The sequence below is a fragment of the Vigna unguiculata genome, chromosome 3 (assembly GCF_004118075.2).
Source record: "Vigna unguiculata cultivar IT97K-499-35 chromosome 3, ASM411807v1, whole genome shotgun sequence".
Taxonomy (NCBI): domain Eukaryota; kingdom Viridiplantae; phylum Streptophyta; class Magnoliopsida; order Fabales; family Fabaceae; genus Vigna; species Vigna unguiculata.
The window spans coordinates 41,376,773-41,401,416 of NC_040281.1; the positions used below are offsets into that span (position 1 = coordinate 41,376,773).

Sequence of the window (24,644 nt, forward strand, 5' to 3'; positions counted from 1 at the left end):
AGAAAAACAGTTTTTGTCACTCCTTCAATTTTTCTTTTTTTACATTTAATTTTATTTTAATTTTTAAAAATATTAAAATATAATTATTTTATTATTTAATTATTTAAATCTTTTATAAGTATGCATTAAATAAATTATTAATTAAAATTGTATATACATATGAGTATTTGTTTTCATTAAAATTACATTTATAATAATTATATCGATATTCATTTAATATTACATTTAATTATACATTTTATAACACATTAATTATATTTAACGAGTACCTATTAAAATTCTCCTGTGATTTAATAAAAGCATTATAATATGTTTGTTGCAATCACTTTACCAACTCGATTAAGTGTTTGACGGGAATCAGATATGTTTAATGTATTTTTTTCAACTCTAATTTTCATATAACAAATATAACGTATGAACTGAAAATATACAAACACATAAGTAGGAGAGACAAACTTGAACTACGGAGAAAGAAATGGATCAAACAGTAAGAACTTGAATTTATATAACCAGAGAAGGAGTGAATATCCAAAATACATAATAAAATAATGAAAATTGAATGTTGTTGTTAGAAACCCTACCCCTCTCATTTATATAGTACTGGAAAAAACAAAGGTTTTGAATGAAGATTTCAACCTAAGCAAATGCAAAGGGCTCCCTTAGAGCCATTTTTGACACAGGAAGCACTCATAAATTTTTGGCCCAGAATGTTCTTGCATTTAGCAATGCATTCAGGGAGGGTGCAAGGATCCATGGCGATTGCAAATGCAGAATCCACAGGTTGTGCCTCCATAGCCATAACTGTCACCACCAAGATCACAGTCAATATCTTTGCCAATTTTTCAGCCATGAATGAAATCTTCAAAACTTTCTCTCTCAAAGAAACTGATTTAATTTGGTCAATTCAGATGTGTAAGAAACAATTGGTTTGTCCATATTTATAGACGTTATAAGCGTAGCTAATTGCTATTAATTGCTTTAATAAATACATAACTTACAAAAGAAATTTTGTATCCATCTGTGTTAAAGTAAGTTGCGTACTTGATGGAACTTTTCCATTTGTTTAATAGAACAGTTTTTTTTTTTTAGTACTTTTCTCACGTTTAAAAAACTTGCTCAAAATATTTTATTCACTCATAAATAGGATGGCAACGGGGCGGGGACGGGTTTTGTTATCCCATATTCATCACCGCAAAAAAAAATTCATCATCATCCACATACCCAAATCTAACTGATATTAAACTTTTGTCTCATCCCTATCTCCACCGGATAACATGTATAATCTCGTACCTATACCCGTATTTTAACTACTTCAATATTAATTTTTATAAAAGAAAACAAATTACGATAAAAAATATAATATTATCAAATATTCAATATTAGGAGGATGATTGTTTCTTCCGTATCAAATACTTTGAAATAAATTATAATTATTTACATTTTAGATTAGAACCAAAACATTTATTAAATTTGCAAACTACAAAACATAACACTTAGTAGATAAAATTAAAAACATTTAAAAAAATATAAAAGGAAAACAAATATTCAAATTAAAATATATTTTAAATGTTTGTTTACTTCAATTTTTTAAATTCTGATGAATCTCTTTTTTATACACTAATAAAAGTTATAATACATCACTTGATCAAAATGACACAAAGAACAAATAATAAACATAATAATAAAATTTTGACATAGATTTTGTATCTTTTGAACTCCAATATATGTTAGATAGTGACAAAAAAATATTCATAGTAATTACATTAAATTTTTATATTGTAGTAAATAAAAGTTATTTATACAATTAAAGTGAAAAAATTATAGTATGATTAAAAATGAGTTATAAAATAAAAAATAACTAGATAAAATATATCGAAATATTATTCTACATGATGAAGATAAACAATAAATAAAAATATTAAAAGATTAACAAATATGTGTCTTAGAAATATAATTAAGGGTATGATAAGATGAAAAATATCTTAGAGATATAAGAAAACTTTTCAAATATCAACATATATACTCAATGGTTGAAAAATAACGAAAATTATATTAACGAAACAAAAGAGTTATTTAAATTAAACAAAAATTAATAATAATAAGTAAATATTTTTTTTATATTACCTTAAATTGAGAGTATAGACATTGTCATGTAAAAGGAAAATATATAATGAATAAAAATATTAAAAATAATAGAAATATTCAAATGTGAGGCATAAATTTTTTTTTAATTAACATACATCATTTTAACATAATTACATAAAGGTTATGATGAGATGAAAAATATATTGGAGATGCCATGACAAACCAAATAATTAGAAGAAATAAAAAATAGAAAGTATATATATATATATATATATATATATAAAGGTTACTTAATTAATTGTGAATATTTTAATAATTTAAACGGAAATGGAGATTTTGTGGGGACGGGTATTATGGCGGGGATATGTACATCCTCATACATAGGGATGTCAAAAAAATCCGTACCCGCAGGTATCCGCGGATAAAATCCGCAACAGGTAGGAAATCGATATTAAAAATGGATACTCGCTACCCGTGGGTACGAATATTTTTGATACCCGCATGTTAACGGGGTGGGTACGGATATCATAGTATCCGTACCCGTAGATACCCGTACCCGCTAAATTTTAATTTACATAAATACCCTTATATATATATATATGTGTGTGTGTGTGTGTGTGTGTAAAAAACATTTTGAGTCTTCATTTAGTAATGGTGGTCGGATTCTTGCCCCACATCAGAGTATATTACTTCCAATTACTATGGAGGCATTGATGTGTTTCCAAGACTGATTATAGACCAACATGGAAGGTAATGAAATTAACACTTTTACTTATACATTTTAATTAAGTGATTGTTAGATATTTTTAATGAACTTCTTATGTTTTAAGGCTCTTCCAAATTAAAATTGAACAACATGAAACTTTATACAATATTGCAAGATGTGGACATTGATGAAGTTAGTAATTTCTTTAATATTTCATTCAAAAATAAACTACTATATAATTTGTTAGTGATTTTTTATTTGTTTGTTTTTTATAAATCAATTGGAGAAAATAAGGTTGTTGATCCAAACACTAATTATAGTTAAATATTTGTTTTTTTTTTATATATTTTTATAAATACTTGCGGGTACCCGTGGATACTCGCGGATATGAAAAAAATAGGCGGGTACCCGCATAACGGATACCCGACAGATATGACTATGTATGACTACTACCCGTACCCTACCCACCCCGTTGACATCCCTACTCATACTCATTCTCATACCCAATTAAAAAAGTCGGAAACTCCCCATACCCATACCCAGTCATTACGGGGATTCCCTGTCAAAACGGGGAAGGGTTCGGACAATACCTACGAAGCAAGTTTATTTGTCATCTCTACTCAGAAAACCACATTGCCGTTATATTTCCAAAATAATAAATATACAACATAATTGCCTAAATTTTTCAGATTTAATACTTTTATGATGATTAATTAAGAAGAATTACATTTAATATTAGCAAGTAAGTAAAATTATAATTGTAATAGTTATGTATCAAACAAAATCGTTATGTATTTTATTTTAAAAAAACAGATATTTTAATTTTTATGGAAAAAAATAATTTCTTTAATATATTCAAATGTTATTAATAAACACCATAAATAAAATATTATATGAATGTTTACAATTAAATTTTATTTTTTTAATTATCAATAAATATTTACATATTATATTTAAAAATAATATTTCATAATGTTACCATATTTAAAATAATTTCACATTACCATAATTAAAAAAATAATTTAATATTAAAATAAATCATCATAAGTAAAAATAATAAATAATAAAGTGTAATAAATTTTATAATAAGTGCTAATACTAAATTTCTAACTACACTACATATTCGCGCTTAAGTCCGCAATCATTTAAATCCGCATCGCATATAAATCTACATTTAGAAAGAGAAAATTCTCATATTTGTTTAATTACTTTTATCTATATTAATTATTTGATATTTAATTTGTATCTTTTCTGAATTACCTGTTGTATCTATAGAAATGATTCTTTTTATCGATAATAAGACATATAGAAAAGTTGTTTTCCAACCTCTTGTTCATCCTTTTCTTCTCCTCTATATTATTGTGTATTATTAGTTTTATTTTATAATAAGATTAATAATTTTGTAACTTTATTTTTAGAAAAAATAAAAAAAATCACGTAAAATCATTTGACTTTATATTATGTTACATTTTATTTTATATATATATATATATATATGAATAAAATAAAATAACAAGTTTTTTTCTGTAACATATCTTTTATATCTATTATATATCATATATATCTCATATTTTCACAATGCTTAAAAATTTTCAATACTTATAATATTTCATACAGTAATTATATGACTCTTAATATTTTATATTGTAGTATGACTCTTAAAATTTCGTAAGTTCGCATTCCAATTAAATCAATGTCAGGAGATTAAAATGAGGACTTAATATGTAAAGAATAACAATCAAATGAGTAAATTAAAAAAATATAATTATTGATTTAAATAATAACAATGTAGAATAATGTTAATGTTATAAATACTAATAGTTAAAAAAAAAATTATAAAATATAATGATTGATTAAAAATAACGGTAGAAATATGAACCCAAAATAGAAAATTCCGTTTATATATAAAGTGTTTGTTCACTTGTTTTAATATTAAAAGTAAATATAAATAATTTTTAAATTTTATTATAAATATTTTTTTTAAGTAATTTAACTTTTGGCTACCAAAATAACTTAGTCTCTAAATTGGTCTTTAGTTAATTAGTGACCAATTATAATTTTTTATTTATAATAGTGACTATTTTAGTAACTCATAATTTTTTATTTTAAAAATTGATATCTAAATTGGTCAACACAGTGACTAACTATTTTTTGTCACTGATTTATAATTGATGATTTTCTTGTAGTAAATAAACAAAGTACTATTATAAATAATATTATAAATAAGATATTGGTATTAGAATCGATACTATAGTTATGAGTTTTTTGTCTTACACTTTATTTGTTTATTCGTTTGCATTGAAATATTCTTTTTATGTTGTCTTAATTTTTTTTATTACTATTTTTTTATTATTACTATTTATTATTTATATTATTTTATTCTTTATATTCAAAATTATAAATAAATTATTAACTATTACCTATAATATATTACTTTTTACTTTCCACGCAAATCTCTTCATCTTTGAAGAGAAAGTGTGACAAATTTTTTTTTTTCGTGTTTTATTAATATTTTAATCATTATTTTTCCGACTTTCTTCCCAAACTTTATATCCAAACACAAGGTTATCCTAATATTAAGATCTTATTTGTGGTACTTTGCTCTCTCAACCTTTTCTTTCATATCAATAAACTATTTGTTATAATTTAACAATTAACTTAGTTAACTTAATAAGAGCTTAGTTTTTTAAGACTGAATTGTTTTATAATACAATTCAATTATTATTATACATAGTTTAGCTTAAATAGTATAATTAACTAGTCATATTCCTCTCATCGCTTAAACATTTAGAATACTCACGGTGTGTGTTCACTTTTTATTTTTTATATTTAGAATACTTACATTCCATTAAGTAACTTTTTATATACACACATTCAACTATGTTTCTTTCTTTTTTTTTCCCTTAATTAGGTTCCTATTTTGAAAATTTTATTACAATTAGACCATTTTTGTTAGTGGTGGTGTACTAACAGCTTTAACTATGTGTCATGTGTAAGCACATGATTTTTTTATTTTTATTTTTTATAATTAAAAAAAATGGTCACGTGTTAAACTGACATTGTGTTACATGGCAGAGGTAGTGTGATGTGGTAGTTGCAGTGTCGCATGTCACTATTGGATATAAAAATTATCAATGTAGTTATTGTATTTGTTATTTTATCCCAATTTGGTCCAAACTGTTTTAAAACTGAATCAATTTCATCCCTATACCAAATTTGTTTTTTATATAAATTTTACAATGGTATTTTTATTATAATTGATATTTTGAACAAAACTAAGTTTATTTAAATTTACATTTTGCATTGAACCTTATTTAAATTTTGTTTTAAATATTTATATATCTATAATTTATAGATAAATGTTAGAGTTGGTTTAAAAATAGCAACTTTATAAATTCAAATATAAAATTTGAAAACAATTTTATAATAATTTAAAATAAATATAATTATTTAAAATTTTAGAATTCAAAGTTGTTATTTTTAAACCAACTCTAACATTTGTCTATAAATTATTGATATATAAATATTTGAAACAATATTTAAATAAAGTTCATTATAAAATAAAAACTTGATCTTGTTAAAAATATCACTGTGACATTTATATAAAGGTTAAATTTTGTCTTAATTTGAATAAGGATGAAATTACTTCAATTTTAAAAGAATTGGAACAAAATTAAAATAAAATAATAAATATAAGGACTAAATTGAAAATTTTCACATTTTCCAATAGTAACACGTGACATAACGTCAGCTCGACACCTGACATTTTTTTAAATAGAAAAAACAAAAATAAAAAAAATCACGTATTACGTAACACATAATTAACACTATTAGTACACTACTAATATAAAGAATCTAGTGACAACAAATTTTTCAAAATAAAAACCTAATTAAGAAAAAAAAGGACAACCTATCTAGACTTCAAAGAAAAATATAGACTTCAAAGAAAAAGAATAAATGATTTTTAGTATATAATAAGACGACGACATTAGCATAGATGTCTAGGGTAGAATGTTTTTATTTTTTTTAAATTAATACGATCTATTATTTCATTTCAGGTTAAATATATTTTTTATCTTTTAATTTTTACTAAAATATTGAATTAGTTTTTTTGTAAAATTTTGAGTTAATTTAGTCTCTCAACTTTAGAATTGTGTGGATTTAGTCTTTTCAATTACATTTGTCAACTTTTTTTAAGGTTTCAAATGTATTTAAGGATAGTATTAGAGTTGTTTACCCGTTTGGTACATTTTGATTCAATGTTAGTTAAAAAATTATCATGAAACGTATTAAGGAACTAATTTTAATTTTATAGTTGAAAGACAAAAAAAAACATATTTAACCCTATTATTTTAATCCTTTTTACATCTTTTTTGTTTAAATAATGATTTCATACTAGTTTTCGTTTGGTTTTTGCAATTTGGTTTTACTTTTTATTTTGTTTTCAATCTCATCATAATATTTGTCAATTTTGTTCAATTTGATCATTTTCGCTAAGACCGTTAAGATAGTTAACGAATTGTGAACAGTAACGTGTTATTTTGTGATTTTTGTTTAAATAAATAAAAAATTTAAAAATGTTCACGTATCAAGTTCATATCATGTCATGTTGTGATTTTTTTAATTTTTAATTTTTGTAAATTTATTTTTTTATTTTAAAAAAATCCACATGTCAAGCCGATATTATGCCACGTGTCAAGGTAAATTTTTTATATTCAATTTGATCCTAATTTTTTATTTAAAATTTAACATTTTTGTTCATTTCCGACAAAATTTAATTTGTATATAAATATTATATGGATATTCTTATTAAAATTTATATTTTTATTAAATATTTTAAATTTGAAGTTAGAGTTGGTTTAAAATCGCCTCTTAAAAATTTAAAAGTAGAGAATAACATCATTAATTTAAGTATTTTTAACCTCTTAAAATTTTAAATTAATGTTGTTATTGCCTACTTTGAAATTTTTCGTTTTAATTTTAAACCATCTCTAACTCTAAATTAAATTAAAAACAAAAGGTTAGGACCAAATTTAATATAAAAAACTGAACAAGACACGTGGCATTTTTTCTTTAAATTAAAAAGAAAATTAAAAAAAAATAAAAAAATCATAAAATGATACGTGACATGATATGAGCTTGACACGTAAATTTTTTTAAATAAAAAAATTAGAGAAAGGTAAAAAAATAAAAAATCACACGTGACTGTGATTGTTCACAATCTGTTAACTATTTTAACAGTGTTAGTAAAAATGACCAAATTAAATAAAATTGATAAATATTAGACCAAATCGAAAACAAAATAAAAAATCCGAAAGAAAACTAGCACGAAATCATTATTTAAGGTTTTTTTTTTTTCAACCAAAATATTGTAGTCTATGTTTGTTTGGCCAATTTCCTTTTCCTCAACTTTATATTGTCACTTAATTTATTTTGCTTCACATTAGTCTGAAACTAACAGTGTTGGGAAGTATATGACTTTGGTAAGCTCAAGATATATATTAGGAATTATTTTCGGATTAAAAAGCGTGCTGTAATGTTTTCTTTTAAAAAAAACGCATCTTAGTTTTCTTAGTTTTCTTCAAACCCGTATCTTGGTTTTCTTTCTTTTAAAAAAGCTAGTTTTCTTACGTTACAACGCAGAAGTCAAACGTGAGGATGGATGTTTGGGGAATCCAAACACCGGAGAAGAAGCGTGGAATCTTCCATGCTACTTGTTGCTGTTCTCTCTTACCTTCCCTCCCAATAAACCCCTTTTCCTCCTCTTCAATTCTCGCCACCCAAACACTCCCTCTCCAATTCTCTAGTTCTAATGAAGTTTCTTCCTCTTCGCTTTTCCTTTCTTTTTGCCTTCCTAATCGCGTTCTGCCTCGTCCAAACCTCACCAACAACGCTTCCCAAACATCACAAGAATGAAGAATGCGATGGGCATAATGGACTTCATCGACCCTCACGATCCCTTCTCTCTCTTCCACCGTCAGTTCCCTCAACTCTCTCATCTTCTTATCTGCGGAAAATAGTTTATGCGCAATTTAAATTCTTGCTTCCCCTTTAATCTTGAAGTTTATTTCCCTTTCTTTAAAAGAAATCTTTTTTGTTTTTGTTTGTTTTTATAATCTAATATAGTAAAAAATAGCATCATGATTTGATAAATTATAGTATTTTATTGCACGTGTGATAACTTCTGTTCACATTTGTAATCTTGATTCCTCTCTTGAGGCAAAAGTTGTAATCTTTTAACTAAGGTTGTGTTGTACAGTTTTGAAGATTATCCGTGTCTTTGTGTGCATGTTGATTCCGTGCTTTATAGGTTATCGTGGTTTTGTAATAGCGTTAATTGTTTCTATTGACCTGTGGCATTCTAACAGTGTGATTCTGCTTGGTAAAATGTTTGCGTTTATAGTAGGGTTGCAACGACGGCACTGGTTGTGACCCTCGATGGGACTATGTATTTGGTGGACAGATCTCCTGGTTCCATGAAGGTGATATGGTCATTCTCGACAGGATCGCCCATCTACCAATCGTATAGAGCTACCGTGAAAAGGGATACTGATAAAGAAAATGCATCTGCAGCACTAATGAGTGGATTCGTGGAATGTGGGGATGACTGGTCATTGTACATGCACGACAGACACTTTGGTAAAATGGTATCTGTTTTAAGATATATCTGAGCATTGTGACTGTTGTTTTAATGCTTTTCTTAAGTGAAGGCAAGTCAATGGTGCTTTAAGACAAATTTCTTGACTTTAACTCTTGCTTGGAAGCTGGACTTTACCTTTGGTTTTTATTGGATATGATTTACAAGTTTGAAATACGAGTTGGCATTTTATAGAAACAACATAGATTGATATGTCATTTGAACAATAGTATAAAGGAAAATGATTTTTTTAACAACTAAGTTTTGACAATTTTTTCTTACAACCTGAGGTAGAATCTTCTAAGTGCCTGAATAATATCATGAACCTGTGGTTGTTCTTAGGACATGCTGGTTTCAAGACATGTTGTGGACCCGTGGTTGTTCCTACTCTATTTGTAATAATGTGTTTTGTTCTTTCTATATTACAGTCTTGTACCTATAACTAAGAAAACAAATAGAAAGATAATTTTAGTGGTACCCTACATTATTCAAACATTTTTCTGCCACGGTGTGCAACAATTACTTATTCTAAAATTTCTTTGGATACATCAATTATGTAGGGTGCTCTTTGTTTCTTTTTAATTAAAAAAGTTATAATATTTAATATGACCAGTAGTGTTTTCAAAGTGATGTTTGTCCAAGTGCCTCTATTTTCTTATGAATACTGAACTTCATGTTCTGTTGATTGGTTTGTCATATCTGCAGAGAATCTCAGAATCTATTACAGAATATGTAGCTCGTACTCCTACCCTGTCAGATGATGGAGCAGTTACCCTTGGATCTAAAAGAAGCACTTTGTTTGAAGTTGATGCTATAACTGGATCAATCATTCAAGTCTATGCGATGCCTGATCCTGTTAATGCTTCTGCACCTTGGAGTGATGGGAGGCAAAGTGTTACAAATATCCCCAACATAAATAATAGAGATCTTGCTGATCCTGTGAAACTAAATTCACCACAGCTGCTGCTTAAGATTTTTAGGACAGATTATTCCCTTCAATCTGTTAGTCCGAGCTCGGGAATAGTTTTGTGGACTATGGCATTAGCTGAATTTCAGGCTGTATTGTTATGCCAACATTCCTCTTCTGATATAGAGGATGAGTATGTTTCCGATAGTGGCCTCAATTTTACAATGCCATACCCATGTCAAGAGATACGACAAGTCTTCCGCCTGAAAAAGAACCTATTTGAACCTTCACTAATGCTTCCTTTGCAGCCAAATATTGATAGATTATTCACTGGTGATGATGATAATATCATGCTCCCTCAACCTCTCATCCAGATTACTACACCAAGGGAAATTTATTTGAACAGGACAATTGAGTGGCCAACTCTGTTACCTCTTGTATTGTTTACCATCTTTCTTTTGGCAATTTCACTCATCTATCCTCTAGTGATTAAGGATCAAGAAACACCGAAGGACCAAAATAGTGAGTCTGAATTAAAATGTTCACCTGCTAAGAAAAAGAAAACACATAAATCAGGAAGGAAAAATGGCATTATCAATAAAAGGGAAAGTCATATGTATTCAGAGAATGAGAAGGTTTGGACAGAAAAAGATAATGATAGAGAAGTATGGAAGCACTTCAATCATGTCAATGAAAATGTTGATGGACGAAGAGTTGGTAAATTATTTGTTTCGAACAAAGAGATTTCTAAGGGAAGCAATGGCACCATTGTGCTCGAGGGTATATACGAAGGTCGAGCAGTTGCTATCAAACGTCTTGTCAAGGCTCACCATGACATAGCTTTTAAGGAAATAAAAAACCTTATCATGTCTGATCGTCATCCGAATATTGTTCGATGGCATGGGGTGGAGTATGATAACGATTTTGTTTACCTTGCTTTGGAACGATGTACCTGCAATTTAGATGATTTGGTTCAAATTTATTCAGATATATCAGTAAACTCTGCGTTTAGGAAAGACCAAGATATTGGATGTTTGATTAAGTCCCAAATAGAGATGGGGAAGGACAGTACACAGTGTCTTTGGAAGGAAAATGGCTATCCATCTCCTCTATTACTAAAACTGATGAGGTTTGTGTTATGTCTTTTTGATTTGATTATTTATTAATAAGCATATACTATACAAAAAAATCTTATTTTGCATGATATTAGATCTGTGATAGGTTTTGGTACCATCTTGAATTTGGACTAGGCCTAACACAATCCTAAAAGTTATCTTATGAGGTGAAGGTTGTCAAAGCCTTTGGCAGTTCTAATTTGGATATATCTATAGTAAGGAAAAACAAAACTACCAAAGAAGAAGGCAGATGATAAATGTGGGTAAGGTAATTTCATTAAGTAGAAGATTAGATAGAATTGACTAAAATACAATTTTTTGTTTTGAATGCAATAGGAGGAGAAACCAAGGAGATGAAATGGGTATCGAGGGTGGCATAAAATAATAAAATAAAGTTAATAAGTTATAATTACAGTTGGAGCAAAACGTAGTGGTTAATAAGCAAAAAAGCCTGAATAAGCATATTCAGTTACAACTTAGATTCGTGTAGTTGATCCAGTTCATTTGAGAACCGAGGCAGATAAATCTTCCTTTTATGGAAGCTCATGCATGGAAGTTGACTATCTAAGTTTATATTATTCCCATTTTTATTAAACTGAATTTCATTTTTTGTATTGCGTTACAGGGACATTGTTTCCGGGGTCATTCATTTGCATGAATTAGGAATAATACATCGAGATATGAAACCACAAAATGTTCTAATAACCAAGGAGAGATACTTATGTGCTAAACTTTCTGATATGGGAATTAGCAAATGTCTTGTTGAAAATATGTCTTCTCTGGGTAATAATGCAACTGGTAAGTATTCTTTATAAGATAACAAATTTATTTATTTTTGTAGTATTTTTCATGTGAATAGCTACTTTAATCTAGCATGAGATGTGTATATTTAGATTACGGTGGTGATGGCATCTCTTAATATCTTCACAGATTTCAAAATGTTTTCGCTTATCCTATGCATATTTTACAATATGATTATAATTTACTTCATTAAATTTGTGATCTAATTGTGGAAACAATCTTAGGAGTTGTTTCCTAATTTGATTTCTTATTTAATTCGTCCTATTGAATCAATTCTATTACTTGACCTAATTATTTGTATAAATAAGACATTTGTTTAGTATTTTTTATCACATTATTTATTATACCAATTCTATCTAAACTCATTATGTAGAGTAATATTTGTCTCATTTCCGCTTCGCTACCCAAATCTTAGTTCTTGTATGTTATTTGAGTCATTATTTTCTTACTTTTTTACAAGTTTGCTAGGAAGCAAACCAAAGTTTGACAAACTTATGACAATCAACATTGCTATGGGGCTAGTTATGATTTTACTAGTGTCACTTTTTCTTGAAAGTTTTGATTGTCATATGTTTACATAATTGACAACTGTTGCACTTTACATAACTGCCTACCATGATCTCTCAGTGTTTCCTAGATGGCTCCGCCAACTACATTTGAGACTTCTTGTCCACCTAGTACTTCTCTATTAGCCTATGTGGATTATTCTAGCTTAAAGTACTATTAACTTTGAATGAGACTATCCATTCATTATTTGTTCTTTGGTTTAGAACCAACTCTAGGCGAGAACAAAAGCATTTCAAAATCCAAGCAAAAAGCTACTCACAACTTAGAGTGCAAGGTATCCAAACATAACAGAATTTCAGTGCGTGATAAAACCAATTGAGAGGTTCACTTTTCTCAACCCTGATCTCACCAATATTGTTGACAAAATAATATGAAAATTGAGAGGAAAGAATCTATTGAGCAAATAAAAACTTACTCTGTTTAGAAATCTGATTGGACATAAATCTCCCTGGCTCTTCAATTATTGTGAGGTGCGATCAGAGGGGGAGGTGAGAAAGAGAGTGGTAGAGGGGAAGAGAAAATAAAAATGGGTAATGAGGAGAGAGAGAGAGCATGACAAAAATTACAAGAATTCCACACTACCTCCTCCCCGAGATTCACCACTTTTCTCTTCTAGGAAAGCTGAGAAAATTTATCCAAAGCAAATAAAGCTAAAAGGTATACTAAAAGGTAAAAGTATGTCACACAAGAAATTTTAATTAGAATTAAAATGCAGGCTTGGGCTACAATATACTGAATAGGTCTATGTTAGAATTTCAACAGCCCTGTTAACCTAGTAAGGCACTACAGGAAATTTAGGAATGCCTTGTTTACCGAGCATGAGCATGACCATGCCTAAATTTTTGCGTGGTCATGCTGATCTTGACGCTATAGAGCAATGTTAGGATTCAATAGGGTTGTGCTAACCTAGCATGAATGTGCTATAAGTTTAACCAACGCCATGTTGTGTAAATAAAAAAGCTTGTTTGATGTTCATCTTCTAACATGGTTGCAATGTTGTGTTGTGGATCAACGTAAGCATGCTATAAATCCACCCCAGGCTACGCTGCGTAACTTAAGAAACTTGTAAAATCTCCACCTTCTAACACAGTAGTTTCGGTGTCAACTTGGTTGTGTTGAGGTAATATGGGCTGACTAGATGTAGAAGGTTGTGTTGAGTGGCTCAAATGATTTTCCTATGTATATTTCCCGTTTTGGCTAGTTTTAAAACTTTTTATGTCAACATATGGTATTTAGACATTGGGAACAAAAGATAAGCTCCTAGTAAAAATGTATAATAAAATTTCCACTAAAGTTAAAGCAAAATAGCACTACTAAAACTCCCAAAATATGGCATATTATTGGTCATAATGTTAGCAATAAGAACCTTCTCTTCAATTGTTTTCAATATGATACCGATAGTCACTTTAAAAGTGGTTTTCAAACATAATCTCCAGGGATTGATGCCACCCGTCCTCTCTTTTTTCTATTTGGTGACTCCTTTTTTGTTTTCTCTATTTGTTGGTTTATTGCCCCTTTTTGGTTTTGGGATGATGTCTCCTTGTTGCCCAATACTAGATTGACAACATGCTCCTTTTGTGTTGGACATTGGGTTCCTCATTGTGTTTTCTCTCATCAACCCTTGCATTGCCAACTCTTTCGGGCCCCTGCTTCCTCTAAAGGTTACTGAAATCACATCAAACTCATCTTGGGACCCAACCCTGTTATGAGCTCTACCATTGTCTCCCAAGCTAGGCTTTTGGTGTCATTTTGATCTTTTCTATTGAGTATTTTCTTCTAGTGTTTGTAATGCATATTGCATCTGTAACATTTTTGTATCCTCAGATAGGGGACTGCCTTTTTTTACTTGTCGGTATCATACCTTGTCCCTGGCTCAAAAAGGTGCTTTTGTAGAAGTCGAGAGTTGTTTGTCACCTCGTCAAGCTCAAGGAATCCGAGGATACTATTTTGGAGTTGTCCAAATTGGAGGGTGATTGGAGGATTTGCAATTCTTTTCTCATTGATTGATACCCTTCTTCCTTACCTTGATGATTTTTTGTTTTTTCATAATAAGGTCTTCACATATGAATGTACATTGGAACTATTTTTTCTGGGCATATGTTTATGATGGGTAGAGAGTCATAGCAATGAGGAGAGTGATGTGTGTAGTTGTCCAAATTAAAATAATGCATTTGACAAGTAAGATTATCACCCCATCATTAATAGTCACCCAATAAAAATATTCACGATCTAAATTCTTGTGCTATAAGGTTTACTGGCTTAATTGCAGGTGGTGGCAGCTCAGGTTGGCAAGCACCAGAACAACTTGTTCAAGGACGTCAAACACGAGCAGTAGATATATTTAGTTTAGGCTGCGTCTTCTTTTTCTGCATTACTGGGGGAAGACATCCGTTTGGAGAACGTATTGAACGGGATGTCAATATTTTGAAAAATCGCATGGACCTTTTCTTAGTGGAGTTCATTCCTGAAGCCAAAGATCTTATTAGCCGTTTACTAAACCCTTACCCTGATCTAAGGTAAATCATTCTCATTCAGTGTGTTTGCCCGAGAATGGAAAAACATTTTTCATGTACATTCATAATTTTGCATTCTTTTGACACATCTAATTGGTATGTCGTATAAAACAGTGAAGTCTCAAAGTCCAAACATATAGCTTTATGAATAATAACATAAGATGAAGAGTGTACCCTATTTTGGCAATATCTAATGATAAATTCTCTTAAAAGCTTTAAGCTTTTAGATAGAGGTCCATGAAGGTTGTTATATCTCTGGCATTAGGTGTGGTTACGGGCTAGCAATTTCATGTAAGACTTATTTTGTTTCCAGGCCAAAGGCGAGTGAAGTTTTGTACCATCCTTTTTTCTGGAGTTCCGAGATGCGACTTTCGTTTTTGCGTGACACCAGTGACAGGGTGGAAGTGGAAAACAGAGAGACTAATTCTGATCTTTTGGTGACATTAGAAAGCATTGCCACAGATGCCTTGGGTGGAAAATGGGATGAAAGGATGGAACCAGCTTTCATTGCTAACATCGGTCATTATCGGCGGTATAATTTTAACAGTGTCCGAGACTTGTTGCGAGTTATGAGAAACAAACTAAATCATTACAGAGAATTGCCTCGAGAAATCCAGGTTCTTTCTTGGTTCATCATTTATCAGATAAATTTGTTCTTTCGGTTTTTTATGACTGTTCACTGAAATTGTATGAGCTCCTCTATTTGATTTTTAATGTGATGATAATAATCTCTAATATATAAAATTTGAACTTCCATCTATGTTAATATATGACATATATATGATCTTCTAAGCATAAGTTTAGATACCAAATAATTAAAGGATAAAAAGACGTTCATAAGTTGGATACCTTGACTCTTTGGGACATGATATGGCTTCTAATTTCTTATTGATTTTTCAGGAACTTGTAGGAGCTGTTCCCGAAGGGTTCTACGAATACTTTGCAAATAGATACCCAAGACTCTTGATTGAGGTGTATAAAGTTATCCTTCATTATTGCAAGGAGGAAGAATGTTTTCAAAGATATTTTAGATGTGTTGATTAGGGCTTTGGCATGCTTCAGCATGAAGCTGTTTATGTTGATATTTTATACATGTAATCATGTATATACGTGTATTAGTCCAACCTAAAGTTACTTGTCTCTTAAGTTAAAAGAGTAAAAGCTAATCAAAATTATCTTTAACCTATTGTTGCAATAAATTTAATTGAAACATTTGGACAGTTAACTATAGTTGAATCTTGAATCATTCATCCTAAGATCGCATAGTAAAGATTGTAATGAATTAACGGAGACAACTAGGGTCACACTGTTTTATGTTTACTCACCCAGGATTGAAACGTACCATCTATATGTCCATTCTAATTGAAGGTTATGCATGATTTAACATTCCTTTAATATAAGAAAGAATCTTCTTATGTAGGGCAGAATACATGGGCCTAAAAAGCCGACCATTAACGGGAATTTCTTCCTCTACCTCTAAAATAAAGTGAAAAGTCAAATTTGTCTTTACTTTCTTCCCTCCTTCTCCATTGCACCTCATTCTTCTCTCACAAAGCATTAATGGTATTGTCATTGTGCAAATTGAATTATGTAATCTGAAATGCAATTTACATTTTGAATTATCTTTTAAGTTTATATGATAAATTGTACATTTTAAAATGTAAATTTGTATTACATATACACAATTTGAAATGTAATTTATATTCTAAATTTTCTTCCAAATTTGTATTACGGTATAATTTAGAATGTAAATTTGTATTATTTGTATTATGAATTATACAATTCAAAATGTATTTTACATTTAGGATTTACTTTTAAATTTATATTATGGATTATACAATATAAAATATTAATTTGTATTATAGATTATATAATTCAAAATGAATTATATCCTAATTTTTTTAAAATTTATATCACGTATTGTGTAATCTAAAATATCTACCTATTATACAATTCAAAACTATAATTTGAACAGACATAATAATTGAAGTTTTACAAAGTATGGGAGTGCAGGAAGAAAACATGGGGTGCCGGAAGAAATTACCCACATAACCAAGGGTTTTGTACTCTTCATTTATCACGTAGAACATTCTTGTAACAAAGATTGTCTAAGACCAGCTACTATGCTAATAAATGAAAGCCAACAATTGGTGTATTGCACTATAAATAAAAATGAAATGATTTCATTAATGATTATGTATCCTACACAACTATAAGTACCATCAATAATTGTAAAGTCAACTTGTCCCCACGCTTATATTACAGTCCCACACAAATTGATATATCTTACAATTAATTATATGTACTAAAAAGGAAAACCACAAAAATGTAGGAGGAACCCAGCAGTTGCAACGGGGGAATGATTAGTACAAGAAGCTACAAAATTATGATGAGCAAACAAGTATGCAACAGTTAGATTTCAGTAGCTGAATCAATTCTGTTTGATGATGCCTGAGAATATCCTTTGTTGGAGGTGATGGATGATCCTACTTCTCTTGTGCTCCTGTAGGACATGCCCTCTATCTTCTTTCTCTTCACACGGCTCTTAACAATCTCTTCCTTTTCATCTACAAAGGAAAGGAATGTGCGCAGACGTGAAGATCCTGAGCCATGGCCAGGAGACTCAAGTTCCTCTGGCCCATGCTTGGAGTACTGTCTCATGGTCTGAACAAGATATATGAGAAGAGCAAGCACACATGCCAACCCACACACCAGATACAGGCCCCAGAAACTTCTCAGCTTGAGTCTATCCACTTCAAGCTTTGCACCTTGTGATAAACAAGCACTGCTCAAAAGCCATTTGTCATGGATCCTTTGTAAGTCTCCGTTCTCTGCCAACTCCAATATGGCAGTTGAAAGATCAACCGCTAATGGTGAGTCCCGTGGAAAGGCCTAAGAAAAATGAAGGCCAACAAACAATTAATCATGGTGTAGATTACAGTGCTAACAAAACATGAAATTAGAATAGGTTACTTCCTACAATTTAGCTAATTTAAGGAGTTCATAGGTAAGGGATTATGCTCCAGCTAGTGAAGTAAAGGTTCCATGACCCCCCCTTAATGGTTACACTTCTTTGTTGCAAGGTTACAGGTTTCAAATAACAAGGACTAAAACATGGATAGTTATATTCTTGAGTTGAGTTAGGAAAGGGGCTGGATAACAACAAATATGGAAGGAAATTTCAGGTGAAAACATTGAAAAGTAGCTACATTTATTAGGATATATCTAAAGTGAGATATGCATATATTACAATGTAGGACATTTATTTTAGACTCTGACAGTGCAGCATTTCTGTTAGACCACAAAAATGAGGAGTCAGGAACAAGCTTGTACATAATGATTTGGCAGTAAAGTTTTATCCCAGTGCTTCATGGTTGAATGAGTTAATGAACAATGTTTAAAGCGGAACAAAGTTTCAACCAGAATAGTCAAGAGAAATATGCATTTACGCTTCCTTTAGGAAGAGATGAACAGAAAATAAATAGCACATTCCAAAGTTCACTGTGAAGGCAAAGAAATAAAGAAAATTAGGACTATTGGTAAGGAGATAACTTACAAATCCCCAACCATTGCGGGTGAACTCTTGACCTACAATGCTAAAGTCGCACCGGCTTGAAAGGAAAAGTTCTATGTAAGCACGCTCATCAACATATGCAGCAACACCACCCTTCTGGGGACCATTTTTGAGTGCTGTTGCAGTTTCTTCCGGTGTTTTCAGAGGAACCAGTCTGGATTCATCAATACCAATTTCCTCAATCAAATAAGTTCGAGTAAATGAACCCTGCAAGTAGCCAATAGGCTCTTTGCTATTTATTAAACTGTCAATGCCTTTAACAGGTGAAGAAAGTTGTTGCACTGTGAGGATTGATGTCAGGCTAGCTGTGTAACTTGAGTTAATTATTAGAACTACAAATAACCATATAAGCAGCACAAAGCGACCAAGAGTGCTCACTGTATTTTCCCCTACATAGTACAGAAAAGAGTATTTCATAAACCCAATGTAGTCACCACTTATACTTGGGATTGGGACCATATATATCACAGAAGACAAAAAATTGGCACTTACTGTGAGCAAAGAACATGGTCGAAAAACTAAACCTGCCAAATAAACACATTAGTAGAAGTTACAAACATATCCAAAGTTGATCCAGAGTGAAAATGTAACATTGATACGATTGTTATTCATCAGCAACATAAATAGCAGATTCAATATAGTGAACATGAGAAAGGGAGGAGAGACAGAAGGATCAGATTCCCATACCACAAAATTGTGACCATTTGTTGTTTGGGAGTTCCCCTAAAATCATCATTCAGCCTATGCTCTAAAATCCAAACAACAGCTCCCACTAATAGAAAAAATATAGCTGTAACAGTCCACATCATTGGCGTAAATGGTTTGAAAAATGCCCAAGCATTGGAATCCGTCTTCTTAACTGATGCTACTACCACCAGACCAGACTCAATATATGGCTGAGTAAAATCCACCATCTTTGTTCTTTCTGTTGTAATTGTAATGTCACCTACTGCAGCATCAAAAACCTGTATGCAAAGAAAAAACTGGTCTAAGAAGTACCCATAAAACATCCAAACTCCACTAGTTATTGTAATGATACTCACATCCGCTGTGATAAGACGGACAAGTTCAGTGTTACTAGGATTGCTGTCACCATCCCCATATGAAACAAATTTATAGGGGACAGCATAGGGCAACAAGTTCACCGCAGAAAGAAATACATCAATGCAGAATCCCTTGAACATGTCAGTGCCTTGTACTTGAGAGACAAAATCCCGGTAACTAACCCTTTTTGGCACTCCAATTTTTAACATCCTTCCATTGTTTGGAAAAACCCAACCACGGGGCTTTTGGGTTGTTTCCCCTGGCCAAAACACAGGGAGTAGCTTTTGGCTTGCACTGGACCGATTAGGTGGCTTTGAATAAAGTGTTTCTGGAGGAACAATGGATAATCCAGTGTAATTAGACCAATAACCAATCCTCCGTGTTCCTGTTCCAATCACATTGATGATTTCATACGCTGGATTAACAAGGTTTCCATCAGAATCATACTTGAATAGGCCTGATACTCCAGTCATATTAACCTCATAAATATGTTTACGCAGCAGATTTCCTTCGTTAAAGATCTTCACAGCATCAAGATGCATGTTGTCTCCACGTATTTGAGATAACTTTGGATCATGTGAAAATGTAATTTGATTCCCTCGTTTGAAAAATGCATCAAGTGCATGAGCAAGAGCAAAAACAGTATCATATGCAAAGATACCATAAGTACTCAAACCAAGGGTACCATTACCATTCTTTCCAGAAGTAGTCACGTTTGTCCACCTAGAAATAAACCATCTTTTGAGCTTTGAATCTGGTACATACATACGCAGTGCAATGACCCCTTGCATGTCATTGGTTGTATCTGGAGATAGAGGACTACGTATATCCAGCCAAGTAGAGAGAAAAGTAGTTGTTATCCAGACATAGCCATTTTCCATCATCCCCAGAGACTTTGCCACACTCAAGACTTTTGGGCCCCAAGCAGTACTTGTGTGAAGAACTATAACCCGGGATTCTGCCAGGGCCACCTGAACAAGTACATCAGTAATCTCCTCTCTAGTTGCCTCAGGAGTCATAGGTGCTTTAAATGAAATCTTGCAACGCCTCTCCGCAAGCTTATCCCCTAATGCACCCATTCCATTCCTCCCATGGTCATCGTCACCATAAACTGCAATAACCTCTCTCCATTGAAAGTAGTTAACAAGGTCTGCTATTGCAGTCATTTGATAGACATCACTAAAAGCAGTTCTAATAAAGAATGGGAATTGAAGAGAAGAAAGGGTAGGGTCAGTGGCTGTAAATGATAGCAGAGGAACTTGAAGCTCATTTGCTATATGAGATATGACATGAGCTGTTGTAGAGGTTTGGGGGCCAATTATAGCCACAGTTTGTGTCGCCATCAGCTGCAAGGCTGTACCAACATAGTTTATGTCAAACAAGAATTATAATCTGCCAAACTTTGAACTAACTTGTGTAACAGAAAAAGATTTTTGAAGTTTTGACACAGAAAAAATGGGAATATTCCGACATACCCTCTGCAATGCTCAAAAACCCTCTGTATTTGGTATCTTCTTGCATTGAGAGCTTCAACTTAGTTTGAGCAAGAATAGATGGATCAGAATTTACATCTTCAACCGCCGCCTCTACAGCAGTTTTCACCATTTTACCAACACTGGTATTGAAAGAATAGAGAACTCCTATGTTTACCAAAGCAGGTATTGTGGAATTATCTGATACAGCTCCAGCTGAAAATAACCCTTCGAAGAGAACCATCAACACCACAATCTCAACTCTAATCATGGTTGCGCTTGCCTTTTGCGAAGCCAGTATCAATCACACTGCTCAACACACAAGTAAAGCAGCATCTTCAGAGAATTAAAAAGGGGAGATACTTATAAAGTAAAAAGCTAAACATTCATACCCAAAACTGTGGCTTTCAAAACATTAAGAATAAACTGCACTTCTCAATCAAGAACTTATTTGGCACGCAATGTTGGTCCCAGGCCAAGTAACCCAAAACAAAAACACAAGCACAGAGTTGCAAAGCACATCTAAAAAGCAACCAACCATGAAAGGATAAAACAATAAAGTTCCACCCATTAAAGCAAAAAGGTAGCTGATTGCAAGGGCAAGTAAAAGCATGTGAATAACAGAACTTTAATCAAAGGGGTCACAATTTACCTGAGTTTGATTCACAAGACGATAGCTGGTATCTATATTTAGCAGCAAACGAGTCCAGAAAACCTGTCGTTTGATTCAATTTGGAAATAAAAATATAAACTTTACATTTATCCAAAGACAAAAGAAATCAACTTTGAAGTGAGACCATGGATGATAGATCTTGAAAGAAAATTATAGTGTGGGAGAGAGTGAAAATAATGTTCATAAGATTAAACGGTATTTCACCTGAGAATGTTATTCCTATGATATTACTTTTTCCTTTACTTAACTTTCTAGCATAAAGCCAAAAAGGACACTCAGGACAAAATATCTTAAGGAAAGTTCTCATAGGACAACCTCCTCATCCCATTCCTGTTCCTGTTCTTGCTGCTCCTCCCACCAAAAACCACCATGATTATGAAACGGGAAAGGCAGATTAAGTTAGTGACCGAAAAGACAGAGAGAAAGGTAAGACTTCTGCTGCGACTGGCGTCAATTACTCTCCATGTAATTAATGACACAGTTTTAGTGAAAAATTATGGTCGAATCTCGCATTTTACATGTGTTTTTAAATCCACGTGTGTGTGTTTTTCATGCGATATGTTCAGTTGTACAATAATTGTTATAATTTCTTAATAATTTGTTAAAAAATATTTACTAATTGTTACGAATATGAAATTTAATGTTGCTATATATGTAATGTGAAAGGGAAATGGAATGGTACCACTCTGGCATTTAATGGTAATGACTAGTGGGGCCCGCTAATGGGTGTACTGTATACAGACTCTCACTGCTTTCAGAAACGGGACAGTGACTTTCAAACGGGACAGGACATCACTTCAATCCAACTACTATTCTTCCAACCAAAATCAACATCATGTGTGAAAAAATTCTTAGAGGCATATACTTTTACAGATTTATTACAAAGACGTTTCTTTAACAGAATAAAATTCTCACCTCTTATTGGCCTTTTTTTCTAATAATTTTTTAAATTATTTTATTTATATGTTATTATAAATATATAAATTATATATATAAATATATAAATATATATAAAGAAATTACACGTTTTATTATTCCAATTTTACTTTCAATTATTATTTTAAAAATTAATTATTTTATAAATAATTCATCTTTAACTATTATTTTATAAATTTCTTCTGTATTTAACAATTAACAATTATTTTAAAAATTTATTTTGTATACATATTTTATTTCTTTAATTTTATATTTAATAAATATTGTAAAAATTAATTAATTATTTTTTATAAATCTTAAATCAAATTTCTGTGAAGATTTTAAAATATTTTTGTTTTATCGGGTGTTTAATTTTTTTATTTAATAATTTTATTATTAAAGTTTTATCATTAATAAGATAATTTTGTTGTTAATTTTGTTTTTTCTAATTATAATTTATTTGTTTTCTTTTAATTTATTATTGTTCTTTTCTCTTTAAGAATGCGTTGACGGATAAATTGAAGAAAATTAGAAGAGAAAGAAACGACAGAAGCAATGAGTTAAAAAATATTGGAAGATAAAAGTAACAATCAAGTTATCTCTTTAATAGCAAAAGTAATTGAGGCCTTAATAAAATAAAATATTTTGATATGGACTTAATTAAGAATACTTAGCAATTAATTAAGTCACACAAAATTTATATTTATATTTTAAGAAATAATATTAAAAAAATAAATCTCATATTTATACATATATTTTTATTATATAATTAATTATTTGGTGACAAATTAAATTATGTATATCGACAAAAAATAATACACTACTAGTTTAGTTGCATGATATGTGATAATGTTACCTGCACTGCACTTAAAATATGATTAGTAGTTTTCTTTCATTTTTATATGCACCGATTTTCTTCTTTCTTCATCCTAGTTTTCGTAGTTATCGAAGTCATGAAAAACCTCTCCTTAATAGTAAAAGATTTGTTAGAAAAATAAGTTTGGTTTTGTTATATCAAGAGGAGTAGTAAATCAGTTTTGAAACTCTGTTTACAAAAGATTTTCTTTAAATTCCTTTTAAAATGTTTTTAATTTATAAAACATAATGCAATTAAATTTTATAATTAAAATCGATAATTATACAATTAAAGAAAATAGAACAATAGTAGGAAAACGCAAAAATTTATACTCTTTCATATTACCACTAATCTTACATTTAGTATAAGTTTTTCACCTTTGAAAAACTAGTTCCTATGAAAAAATAACCTTACAAATTTACAACAATATCAACTCTTAAACACACTCAACTAAAAGATATCAATTTTTGATATTAAAGATGATATATGTTTTATCCAATCAACTCTTTAATTATTCAAAAAATATTCCTTTTGAACTTTTGTTGTAAGAACACGACAATTATCGAAAACACAACAATCCAAAAATACTATTGGAACAACTATCTCCTCATGAATGACGATCACATGGTATGAAGTTTAATAGATAATAACGAAGTTATTGTTGACTAAAGTAAACCAATTGATTTGATTAAATGTTATGTCTTATTCCTAAATATGGTGAGGTGTATTATAAATTGTGACAATAATAAGGTTGATGTATATGTATTATTATGTTTATT

General features: G+C 30.6%; 2 protein-coding genes across 7 annotated transcripts; one reads left to right on the forward strand and one right to left on the reverse strand.

Moving 5' to 3' along the window:
* Nucleotides 1-8,400: 8,400 nt before the first annotated feature.
* LOC114178198 (serine/threonine-protein kinase/endoribonuclease IRE1a-like) lies at nucleotides 8,401-16,517 on the forward strand. Of its 2 annotated transcripts, none has more exons than XM_028063959.1 (7): nucleotides 8,401-8,767; nucleotides 9,195-9,438; nucleotides 10,134-11,464; nucleotides 12,076-12,248; nucleotides 15,088-15,334; nucleotides 15,645-15,948; nucleotides 16,232-16,517. In XM_028063959.1, exons 1-7 carry the CDS (start codon nucleotides 8,604-8,606, stop codon nucleotides 16,373-16,375), a joined length of 2,607 nt encoding a protein of 868 aa, XP_027919760.1. In that variant the 5' UTR covers nucleotides 8,401-8,603; the 3' UTR covers nucleotides 16,376-16,517. The 2 variants fall into 2 exon arrangements, with proteins under 2 accessions (XP_027919760.1, XP_027919761.1); XM_028063960.1 differs by having other exon boundaries at nucleotides 8,524-8,767; nucleotides 9,195-9,430.
* A 972-nt stretch (nucleotides 16,518-17,489) lies between these two features.
* Nucleotides 17,490-22,577, reverse strand: LOC114177784 (glutamate receptor 3.6-like). 5 transcript variants are annotated; one of them, XM_028063307.1, is made up of 9 exons: nucleotides 22,299-22,577; nucleotides 22,074-22,136; nucleotides 21,814-21,943; nucleotides 21,425-21,730; nucleotides 19,949-21,303; nucleotides 19,593-19,870; nucleotides 19,398-19,429; nucleotides 18,888-19,294; nucleotides 17,490-18,223 (listed from the first exon to the last, which is right to left on the reverse strand). In XM_028063307.1, exons 4-9 carry the CDS (start codon nucleotides 21,690-21,692, stop codon nucleotides 17,744-17,746), a joined length of 2,820 nt encoding a protein of 939 aa, XP_027919108.1. In that variant the 5' UTR covers nucleotides 21,693-21,730; nucleotides 21,814-21,943; nucleotides 22,074-22,136; nucleotides 22,299-22,577; the 3' UTR covers nucleotides 17,490-17,743. The 5 variants fall into 5 exon arrangements, with proteins under 5 accessions (XP_027919108.1, XP_027919110.1, XP_027919107.1 ...); XM_028063309.1 differs by having other exon boundaries at nucleotides 22,410-22,560; XM_028063306.1 differs by lacking the exon at nucleotides 21,814-21,943.
* Between the last annotated feature and the right edge of the window lie 2,067 nt (nucleotides 22,578-24,644).